General features: G+C 34.8%; 1 protein-coding gene across 1 annotated transcript in view; it reads right to left on the reverse strand.

Annotated features, from left to right (window-relative positions):
- The window catches only part of LOC138327692 (uncharacterized), a 38,977-nt gene that overhangs the window by 25,459 nt on the left and 1,108 nt on the right, over window positions 1–12,410 (reverse strand). The window contains exon 2 of the mRNA XM_069274002.1: window positions 1,875–2,019. Coding sequence (XP_069130103.1) covers window positions 1,875–1,947 — 73 coding nt within the window. The 5' untranslated portion in view covers window positions 1,948–2,019. The remainder of the gene's footprint in view (window positions 1–1,874; window positions 2,020–12,410) is intronic.

Consider the following 12,410-nt stretch of genomic DNA (forward strand, 5'->3'; position numbering starts at 1 on the left):
TTTTCGTGCACAAGGTTAAACTATAAATGATCCTTCTAATGTTCTAAGGGAACACAACTATCTAAATATACCAGCTTTGTCAGAAGTATTCCAATTCCGGATCTATCAGTTGATTCAGTTCCCTTCCCTGTTATTCCCCTTTCGTTTCATTCCGTCAGTACTGACGGATCAGTGAAACAAAAGGAAGTAACGTTAACTCTAGTATGGGGCTACAATAGCCTGCGATTTTAAATGTGTTCTCAGGGGAGGGGTAGTGGGTGTTCCCGAGAACCGTGGTACACGTACATATTTCTCAGGGGTTAAGTGTTTGCCCTAGGTTTGTGGATATACATGTTTTCCGGGGTTCGGAGGACGAGAATATTGAATATTCGAACTGTGGTCTGGTTTAAAACGTGAACAGGTGGTCTTTTGTTCTATGACTAATACGCACGGATGTATTATAACTTCAAACGCTAAGGGCATATCTCCAGACACTTTTGTTATCAATTCACACAATTAGCTTGGAATTAATTATTCAATAAAAACATTATTTCAAAAGCTTGAAAGATGTTCTCCCCAGAGTTCCAATAACAGTTTTATTCCACATTAAATATTAAACATATTCAACCATCACAGTTCCCATCAAGGAGGTGCACGTCTCGAATTAGAAGCTGCTTAGCCGACCAAGTTTATGATATGTTTGGCTTTCAACAACCACTCTCTGCATCAGTGCTTTAGTTCCATAATTAATTTCAGGCTTTCAGCACACTTGTTAAAAGACAAAATGGGTAAAGGTTTTCACAAAAGACATGTACACATGCATATGTAGCATCTCCGCATTCTCCAATTCTGATTTCTCCCAAAATACGTAAAGGTGACTATGCATCAAACTTGTATAAAACACGGCTATAACTTTCTATTTATTTTTACATAAACACTTGTATTTTGTTAATAAAGCTACAGAAGTCACTCAAGCGAGTCTGTCATTATAATACACTATCTCCTTTGGATGTGTACTGTCGTTCCCGGTGGAATACAAGTAATAACTGATCTTTATCGTCTGAACTGATAAAATATTTATCTGACATCGTACCAGTTTTTGTAAGCGTTACAGAGGACGTCTACCAACCCCGTATAATGCATCATTGTACAAACTTGTGGTCCTCGGGTATGGAGTCAATTCATATTCCCTTAGATCAGCCATCCGAGCAGGCACGACAACATGTACAGACGTAATATAGCCCAATATCCTGGTGTGTGGTAGAGTTTTAATGAAAAAGTAATTCTTAAAACCACAACATAGAAGCAAATAAGAAACATAGATGTATATATACATGTATCCAGCCGAAGTTTCGTCTTGCTTCAGAATCAGACTAAGACATTGAACATATCTTTTAATACCCCGTTGTGTGGTAAAATTTTAAAGTCGCACAGAAAAAATGAAAATTCATAAAAACGCAGAAGTAAACAGAAAACATATACTAGCCGAAGTTCCGTCTTGCTTTAGAACCAGACTAAGACATTAAATCTATCTGTCAGAAGGTCTTGATCTAGTACCAAGGCTAAGAGGTTACGCGGACATGTGTACACCTTTTTACTTGTGATATAATCTGTCACAATATGACTCAACCAGGTAATAAAACGCTTGAAATCAATATTGTATAATTTACTTGTACGTGTTGTGAAGTGTTTGCTTTTTCTGTTCATCGAGTCTATATACTACATGTATATGTATTATCTAAAGTCTATATAGCTATCTAGTGTAGTATTTAAAGTCGATATACTAATTTGAATATCACTTGTTTACCATATATAAACCAGACAGGTATATAAGTGTGCACATGTACACTCACATTAAGGCTGAAGTTTAAATTAATAAGATAGTGACAATTTACCTTGAGTTCGTGTCAGGAGCAGAAAAACGCTGGTAATCCATATGTAGAGATGGAGGGTCCATAGCCGGGTCATGATGACGCCTCATAACTCCCGACCCTCCTAGGTAAATCCCACAATCAAATCCCGGGGGTCAGCACTTTGCCACTGCAGAGAAAGTAAACACACACTTGTAACTTAAATGTCTCCTCCATGTTTAAATTTCGTTAACTGTTGAGCTCCCACCTGAATCCGTACGGTTGGGGCGTTGGAGCGTATAAACACCCTATCGCAGGACACGACAGTATATAGTATTAGTAGCGATCAGGGAGCAGAATGAATGCACCTGTCATCTCGCGTGTAACCACACCGTGTGTACGTACCCTAAATGCATGGTCGGTGTTTACTCAGTGTAATAGTATGTGACAATTTATAGTATAAACTGTAGTTGTGGACGTCTTATAGTTGTCTATGAAATTGGTTGCGTGTAACACGTTAATGTACCCCTTAAATAGATGTACTTGTGCATATATTCCGCGCTAATCACAAATGTCCAGGTACAATAAAATATAACCCGAGTGTCTCTTACATATCTTAGACCGTTATTAGGACACGTCGTCAACTATAACCGAGGGACGGTCGAGTCGTCTACGTCTCGTTGATATATGGATTTTCTCAGGTAATCCTGTCATTCATTACAACAAAAGTAGTGTAGAGAAAGGGGAACACGGTCTGGGATAATTGGAATGTAGGATCGATTGATCATTTTATGTTTGGGATTATATGTGTGCACCAGTGATACCTAACACTACAGAAAACCTCCAGCACGGCACGAGGTGTCGTTGTTCCTCGGGTACCTTCGCCATAGGGAGCCTTACACGACTTGTGAAAGGTATGGGAAGAAAGAGCATCCGTGGGGTCATTAGCAGACATCTGGTATGCGAAACATTGAATGACAAATGTGTTTTAGTTGGTAATAGCCACTTCAAGGACAATCGAGCATTTCAAATGTTATTTTCACGTGTAGAATATTCATAAACGTGTTCGAGACGTCAACCGTTACACATGACCACAGTAAAATGTCTCCAACTAGTTCTCCAACGAAAGTACGGATTAATTTCAGCTGCAGCACATTTGCGAGAAAAAAATCATCGTCAAGAATGCCAGCTTATACATATGTACAATATATACCACAGGGGCACAATACATATGTACAATATATACCACAGGGGCACAATACATATGTACAATATATACCACAGGGGCACAATACATATGTACAATATATACCACAGGGGCACAATACATATGTACAATATATACCACAGGGGCACAATACATATGTACAATATATACCACAGGGGTACAATACATATGTACAATATATACCACAGGGGCACAATACATATGTACAATATATACCACAGGGGCACAATACATATGTACAATATATACCACAGGGGTACAATACATATGTACAATATATACCACAGGGGCACAATACATATATGTACAATATATACCACAGGGGCACAATACATATGTACAATATATACCACAGGGGCACAATACATATGTACAATATATACCACAGGGGCACAATACATATGTACAATATATACCACAGGGGCACAATACATATGTACAATATATACCACAGGGGCACAATACATATGTATATACAGGTATAAAACATGGGTATTTTCTTTTTCAATATCAAAGTGTATATACATGATAAAATCAACATTCAAACTTAGATTTTACGATTAATAATGAATATTAATAGTAAAAACAACATTTGTAGACAGATCTCTAAAAAAATTTGAAAAAACCAACAACATTTAAACAATAATATTTGAGTTTTATTTTGTACCTTCGGGGTAATTTCAATTTACCTTGTATTCAGTATAAACAACGAATCAGCTCCAAAAGTTTGTCGGGATCACCCAAAATCTCAAACAGATATATACGGATATGACATGCCATGGTACAACTCCCCCTGGTGACAACACAGTAAGTTTTCGAAGCGAACCCTTTACCACAATCGCCAAATTGGCGTACAACTGTTTTAATTAAAACCCCGTCATGTATTGAAAGAATTACGTTTAGCAGGGGCCAGTGATTTTTGTCCGGGTACTCCGGCTTTCCTTTACCACATAAACCTTGCGCATCCGTAAATGACTCTGACTGTTTATATAAAGTCAAAATAACTAAACCAAATCAATTATTTTCTGAGGAGATCATAACGAAGCTATACTGTAACTAATTTCCATGTTCCTGTGCAAGAAATGGAGTGCAGTAACTATCAAAGACCAATGTAGTTTTTATTTCGAGATAAAACAGAAATTCAGTATCAGGAGACTGCTGCAATATTGTCCTTAATTCCATTAACAAATCTGTACTACAAATAGCACTTCAGACAAATGTTAGGTGACGCTAGGCTACAGTCCCGTGTGAATGTAATAAACTTTGCACGGATTTCCACTGGTTTTGTTCGCGAGGTATCAAAATTCTTCTTACTACAGTTTGCGTAAGGTTACAACTAGTTTATAATCTCTAAGCTCAAACGTAACTTTAGCACCAGAGCTATTATATGGGATCGAAAGAGGAACTCCTTCAACTTGTTTAACCTCATCCTTTATTATACCAAGAGATGATTAATATTTTTGCTTGATATCAATTTAATTTGCTTCTTTTTAAAAAGAAGAGTTATTCGTACCCGTGATTGTAAATATTCCGCATATTCTTATGTTTGACATTGAAGGTTATTTCAAGGTCCTCTGATATCTAAGCATCGAGTTCCAAACAGCATCACTACCAGTGTCACAAACGTGTTTATATATAACAGCAGAGACGAAAATAGGTGTCGAAAACTCTACACTATCAGCAGAGACGAAAATAGGTGTCGAAACTACACCATCAACCATTACATCAGAGATAGTAGATGAACAGGAACGCTGCAATGTCATATACTACATAAAAACGAACGATATAAAAATGTCGGACATTTTGCATCCCGTGATAGTCGTTATTGTTACTAGACCGCACCAAAATTAAACGTATTCCCGACAGTGATTTCTACATCATCTAGGTGTTTGATGTTATCGTATCACCACTCTCTGTAAAAAAACATAAAATTCTGATTTGATTTTACAAATAGGTCCACCGATGATCGAACAGTTCGCTATCTACGGAACAGCGATCGATCGTCTCATTGTTTACAATCCCATTCAAATCAAAGCGCCTTGCTGACATTTACAGAGTAGCGCGATGTAGCCGTATGTTTTTGTGCTATCTGTACACAAATGTTTTGATACAAATCACTCAGTTCACCGGTCTGACTATTTATCATGTTCAATTTGTTCCAGCTATATGGTTCTGTTAGTACAAATCACGGTCGGTAATGATTGAAAAACTTGGCATGTTTCATAATGGACATCTAAAACGAAAGTGATGAACGGATACTAATTCCTAATTTTGGTCCGGAAATGGAGAAATTACATATATGTATTTTGAGTGAATGTTGTCATTTGATTTAGCAAAAATACGATTTTATAATCTCTACAAAATCGGTGATCAACTTTCCCCTTGAAACAATCCATTGTCAGATAAGTTTTACATTGATCCTCCATATTTAACACAATTATTTTCAACCATACCGTAAGTTTTGGCGATGGACAAAATAAAACTCTTTGTATAATTCACTAAACAACAATAAAGCCTCTTTTTATTTTTCAATATTCTGTAGTGTTGATCAAGATTTGAAGGGCAAAGAGTACATTTATTGGTGACATTCCATATTTAAAACCAAGCTGAATATCTTATATATTGCTGTCTGTTATCAAGTTTATTTTGAAATCTTAATTCTCATCAATACTTTTGTCTAACTTCTCAAACGTTACATCACAAGATCTCTGTTCTAGGTCACTAAAACCAGGGATTTGCTGATGCAAGGTCATCTGTACCGATGTACGTCATTCTTCTCCTGTATTTTGGTCGGAAATCGGCCATTTTGTATCGCGTTACATTTAGAATGTTTGTTTGGGTTCATCCTTTTTAACACTATTGGCTTAGAGATAAAGGTTATCCCACACTTACAATGTACCAACAAGGTGATACAAAATGACCGACTTTCCACACAAACTGTAAAATGGTCATTAACAATGCCACGTGACATTTAAAACGATGCTTCCCGTGACACGGGTACATCTCGGCACTTCTCTTCGTGGATTTGAATGGTCGCTTGCAATAGTTAATGGTTCGAAAGTAAAGAATCCAAACAGAATGGGAATTAAAACTCTGTCATAGGTATCATAGTCTTAAAAACAAGTGTTTCTGCTCTGTAATGTATTACAAACATTGTGAGAACATTAAAAAGCGACTTGACACTTTACAGGGGTTTTATTGTTATTTTGCCTTCGTTTTATGACAATAGAAACCTTAATTCCACACTGATTTGGAATTAAAACTGGGAAACTCCCCCGGTGACTATTAATGTTAACTTACGTTACAGGTGAATCGGAATAAACACTAGCAAAATGAAATGGTAGACGTTATGCACATTATACACACAGTTGTTAACCATCAAAGTCACTTACTGACATTCCATGATCATTTAGTACTATTGATCTGACTGTGTGAATGCATGTTTATATAACAGGATATTTTCGGAGTATAATAAATAACCCATTTAATAACCCATTTGATACAAAAAATATATTTCAACTTTTTTTTGTAAAACTGTATCGATACACATAATACATTTACAATCAACTAAATAAGTCAGTTTGCTTTTGTGTGGAAAAGTAGGCAAAAATACAATTATTCTGCTTATGTTTTATCTGAAGTCCCTGAATATCATTTTCAGATAAATAACATGGACGGAGGATTTAGAGGCAGAGGAAAATAGTGTGGCCAAGGTCTAAATACATGTGCTTTTTCATTGTGGAATGTGAATGGATTGAAAAAAAACTTGTAAGTAATGCCTTTTTGAAATTTTGTCCAACTTTGATGTGATAGGTTTATATGAAACCCATAGTCATAATATTTATATTTTCACTGAAGTTGGACTCAATGAAACTACATGCACTTAAAAAATCCGGTTTCATTTGCTCATGACCTTGAGTATGAACATGCAGTTCATTCAATTCATCACCTCATGGAATCGACCTAAGCAAGATTCAATCCTTAAATGACAGCGAGTTTGCTAATTTAATACCAGACTATAGTCACTTCACACTGACAAGGGAATGAAAAGATGTAGGAAGGGAATCGGGGGTATATCGGTGTATGTAAAAGAAAATTTGAGTAAATTCTTACATAGAATGTATATGCAATGAAAATAAGTATCTACTTTATTGTAAACAGGAAGTCCGCCTTATAAGAAAAGAACACAATCCCATGTTTCGCCTATATACTCCCAGAGAACTCTTCTTACATTTTTTATGATAATAATAAGCTAGAGACGAATGGTACAGTTTGTCTTGTAGTTAATATGACTTATTTTCATAGCTGGTGATTTGAACTCCCGTGTAGGCACGAAACAGGATTTTACAATTGATGATGAAACAAGATAGAGAATATGATCTTCCAAACACAATACTGTAAATCCTTGTTGTCTTTATGTAGAAATTAAAGTGTACACTTTCTTAATGGCAGAGCAAAAGCTGGTTAAAGTGGAAATCTTACTTTTGGTGGATAAAGTGTAAACGACTACATAATCATGTCATATGACTTTTTTAACATGTTGTTAATTTTGAAATATTATGTAATGATGTCTCTTATTATTTCCATCTGTAACTGAAAGTTAAAACTGCTCAAGATGGTTTACAACCAAACAGTGTACACAACCTCACAGGTGGAGAAGGCACAAATGGTGTCCTAGAAACAAAAACCTATATGTAAATAATTTTTTCCATAGCTATAGAAGGAATTGATGACAATTTTAATGCAGCAATGGAAAATAATGCACCAGAGCAAGGGCTCAATATTTTAACTGAAGCCATTGCTAGTGCTGCTATCAATTGTAGGATGACCAGCAGAGCGTTCCCCACTGATGAAAGTGTTGTGAGGAATGTGAAAGGTTGAAAAAAGTGAAAAATGACACTTTGAACAGGTTTAGAGGTAGTAATTTAAATTTATTGATTTATGACGTATTTTTGTATAAACGGCTGATAGAAATAGTCTCAAGCATTGTTATAGAGTACAAAAAACAGAAGTATAAATGAGAAATTTAGTCAAAACTGAAAGAATAGCCAAACATTCTAGGCTGTAGACTTTATAAAGAAATCGACTAATGTAAATAATTTGTAGAAGGGTATTAAAATTTTCAACAAAACTTCGAGTAGTAACAAAAGTTGTGTGGGGTAAAATAACACTTTAACGATTGAAAAAAAACACTTTATGGATTTGTTATGTGAGGCATGTTTTGATTATCGATAAAAAATTTAATGACTTTGTTAACTTATTACTGTCTAAAATGAAAAAAAAATCAAAATTAAGATATAGATATTCCAATTTTAGACTCAGAAATTACATTTAATGAGATTAGCAATGTTATTAAGCAGTTACCAGGGCCAGACGGCATTGTGAAAAAAAAAATGTCATGAACATAATTGTTCCCTACTTACGTAGACTCTTCAATAAGATTTTGTTGACAGGAAATTCTCCAGAATCTTGGGAAGAAGCTGTCATTTTTCCCTTACACAAAAATAATTTCTCTACAGTGTTTTCAGGATACGTAGTTGGTTGTTAGATACTGTATTTGAGTCTTAAACGATGACCTGAACCATTTCTAGTCATGTAAACTTTATGCTGCATAATTGTTTAACATGTTACAGTAATGGTGATGTTTGTAATTCATATGTGTTCTAATGCACAAATTTTCTTTTGTATTGAAATTTTGCTGTATAGTATTTTACTTGAGATTGGTCGCCTGATCACATGGCTTTAATATCGGTTTGTTACAGGTAGTTTTGGAAATTTAAATGGTAATAATAAGATTGACATTCAATATGATACAGATAATAAAATTGTAAAATTTGTAATACACTTCCAAACTGATCTCCTAGGTTGAAGTGATGTTTTCAGGTGAAGCACCCCAAGAACAATCATTTTTTTTATTCATCAGAGCAAATTTAAAATACGCTCTGTTTTTGTATATTTATACACTGTATGTATTTGAGCAATCATGAATATAAAAATTATTTATTTATAATGTAACTGATGAACCAAGTTTATCTTTTCTTTTGTTTATCATTTATAAATGTTACTGATGAACTTGTATGTATAACATATAATGTAATATTATCATGTTAAAATTGTGCACATGTATTTGGGTCGGAGGCCTGATATACATGTATACTGAAAAAAGTGAACTTGATCTTGAACTACACATGGGGCACCCTTCTCCTCTATGATATTGTCGCCTTGCGTTAATTTGTAGCGATCACATTAATACTATCTATTACTACACAAGGTAAGAGTATTCAAATGTACATTTGTATATTCATGGTTGACGTCAATAGGTCAAAGACATGCAGTGTCACACCTCGTCTCTAGGGTGTCCAGATATAAGAATACCTGGCCTAATTACTGCTGATATTGATTGTAACTAATTAATACCAATCTTGCACTGAGTGACGTGACCGCGTCGCTAAACAAGGATGGATGATATATACAGACGCTGACGAGACTTACTCACGTGGTACCTGGTGATTTATACCGTCACAAAAGGTCTTAATGGCGCTCGTGACGCATCAAAGTAAAGTGGGACATTAGGACCATATTCTTAATATGGGACATTGGGGTTATATTCTGTGTGGAACATTAGGGCCATATTCTTAATATAGGACAGTGTTGTTATATTCTATGGTGGACATAATAGGGACATTAGAGTTATATTCTATGTGGAACATTAGGACCATATTCTTATGTACATGGTATAATATTAGTGCAAGATTAATAGGACAATGAAATCATATTCTTAGTGCGGGATATTTGGATCAAATTATATGTCTCAGACATTGGGATCGTAGTCTTAGTGCGGGGCATTTGGATCAAATTAACTAATTGTCCAAGATAATGAGACCATTGTCTTTGTGCCAATGGTTACACGTACTTCATAGATACAGATTATATATATTATGATGTATTTCAAATGTATAATTTGGTGTTATTAGTTTAACTTCCTATCAACAGTCAGGTTCATGTAAGGACGTGCCAGGTTTGTTTGTTGAGGAAAGCCAGAGTACCAAAAGAAAAATGATCGACCAGCGCGCGATCAGTACCTCCATGGGATTCGAACTCGAAACCTAGAGTTAGAGGGCTCGTGGTAATATGTTGAGACATCTCAACCACTCGGCCACCACTACCCCCAATGATATTATACTGTGTCTTTATTCATTGAATCTACAATGTATATATATACAAGACATCCTTATTAAGATTTATAACGAAATAAATGAAAATAAAAATTGAAAAGTAAATATTTGAATGTAAGTGCAATTGATCTCTTTACAACATTTGGATATCTCATTATTTTTACAGAATTCTTTAGATAATTCCCTAAAAAGTACACGACATTTGGACATTGAGGGTAGTTGAACCTACAATAATTTTGAATACGATCAAATAATCTGTTTATTATCTGTTTTATATCCTTTTTGTGAGAGCAACACGGGTTGGGTAATATATAGCCATGTGAATTGAACTTGTTCGGAATTAACTTTTTTTTCGTTTGTCAATACAATCATAAAACAGCTATAAATGAAGTGCACGTGATTGCTCCCAGTACGGTATTAATCACAGCACTAATGTGATTAAAGTTCAAACACAGTGAGATCGTCATTAAACAAGTCATGATGTCAAATAATGCAAAACACTAAGTGTATTTATAAATATAATCAATGGTGAATAATATTTCTCTTGAATATCTAAATACTAAAACATGTTATAAAGTTAATTTCTATCATTAAGGCATGCACTTAACTAAATCTTAATTGTTTGTCAAGACTGACCTTCAATGTAATTAAGTCCGTGCCAATATATTTATATTATTTCTCCTTTTTCGTCTCTACTCTCGATATTTTGAGAAATAAAGATTGATGATGATATACATGTATATTTTTATATACCAAAATGTACGGGTGTTGAGATTTCAATAAAATTACTACTTGTCTTTTTTTTTAAATAAACAAATAAAAACAAGAATAAGACAGCGCTGGAAATGTGTGTAAAGTACAAGTTTTACAACGTATTTTCAGCATATAAATGAAGATTTTTAGTACTCATGAAGGGTGTAAGTAAGTTGGCACATTTCGAAATTGTGTGACTATTAGTTCAGCAACATATGCAACAACAATCATAATCTGGAATGATTATAGGGTGTTACGAGTTCTGTTTTAATTTTATTTTGATTTGGAATATTTGATAGATACTTTACATGATTATGTTATAATGTCAAAGACATAATGCATTTTATGATAAACTACGGCGAATGTCATAACTAATGCCATGTTGGCGAATGGTGCAATTACATTAATTATCAATAAAAACACCATAATCGATGGCAGATACGGTTATCGTTGAGGTCGTCCACACTGAAGTAATGATAACATTTTATTTTATCCAAATTAAAACACATGTATGTGTTGCTGGTTGATGTCACTTTATATGAAACGGTTCCTACGTATACAGGATGAATAATATCACCTCATTTCAATATTTATGGTCCGTTCATTAACTAACGAAGTTGGGGATGATCGGGGGCATTGGGTGCACTGGTCATCACGTGATGAGTAGCACGTTATCTGGTCTACTGTGCTTCCTGTGCGCGTACATTGATAATCGTATTTTACAAAAAAAAATGTCAGATCCAATATTCTGTATCCTGATAAGGTATAAACCGAACAAAAAACAGAAATTAGGATGTTAGTTTGTGGTTTTTTTCTTTGATTTGACCTGGATTTTTAATTTTGATTGTTTACGAAGAAGGAAAGTATGCGTAATGCTTCAAATAAAAAATGTCATTATGTTTGAATAAAATTGTAAATGGTATTGTAAGAGGTTGGAATGATTTTGGAAAGTATCTTACAATGTTAGTCGTTATTTATTGTAGTTTTAGTTTTGCAGTTATTTCCTTAAAACATTGGACATTTCATTTCTTTCTCTACATGATCTTGTATTTGTTTATCTTGATGAACGTTCAAAACGGAATTCACTGCCCGCGTCAATACAACTAGTGTTTTAATGCCACAAATATCAAATGACGCAAGTTATATCTAACTTATATATATGCATCTCATTACAATTTATAATAGAATAATATATACATCATAAAATGGCTATTGTTTTTATCTAAGATAGGGGAATTAGATAAAAGGGAATCAGGGAGTGGGAGAAAGGGGGAGGGGAAAAAGGAAGACAGAGCGGGAGAAAGGGGGGAAGAGGGGAAAAGGGAGACAGAGAGCGGGAAAAAGGAGGAGGGGAGGGAGAAAAAGGAGACAGAGAGTGGGAAAAAGGAGGAGGGGAGGGGAAAAAGGGAGACGCAGAGCGGGAAA

Source organism: Argopecten irradians, chromosome 7, assembly GCF_041381155.1.
Source record: "Argopecten irradians isolate NY chromosome 7, Ai_NY, whole genome shotgun sequence".
Taxonomy (NCBI): domain Eukaryota; kingdom Metazoa; phylum Mollusca; class Bivalvia; order Pectinida; family Pectinidae; genus Argopecten; species Argopecten irradians.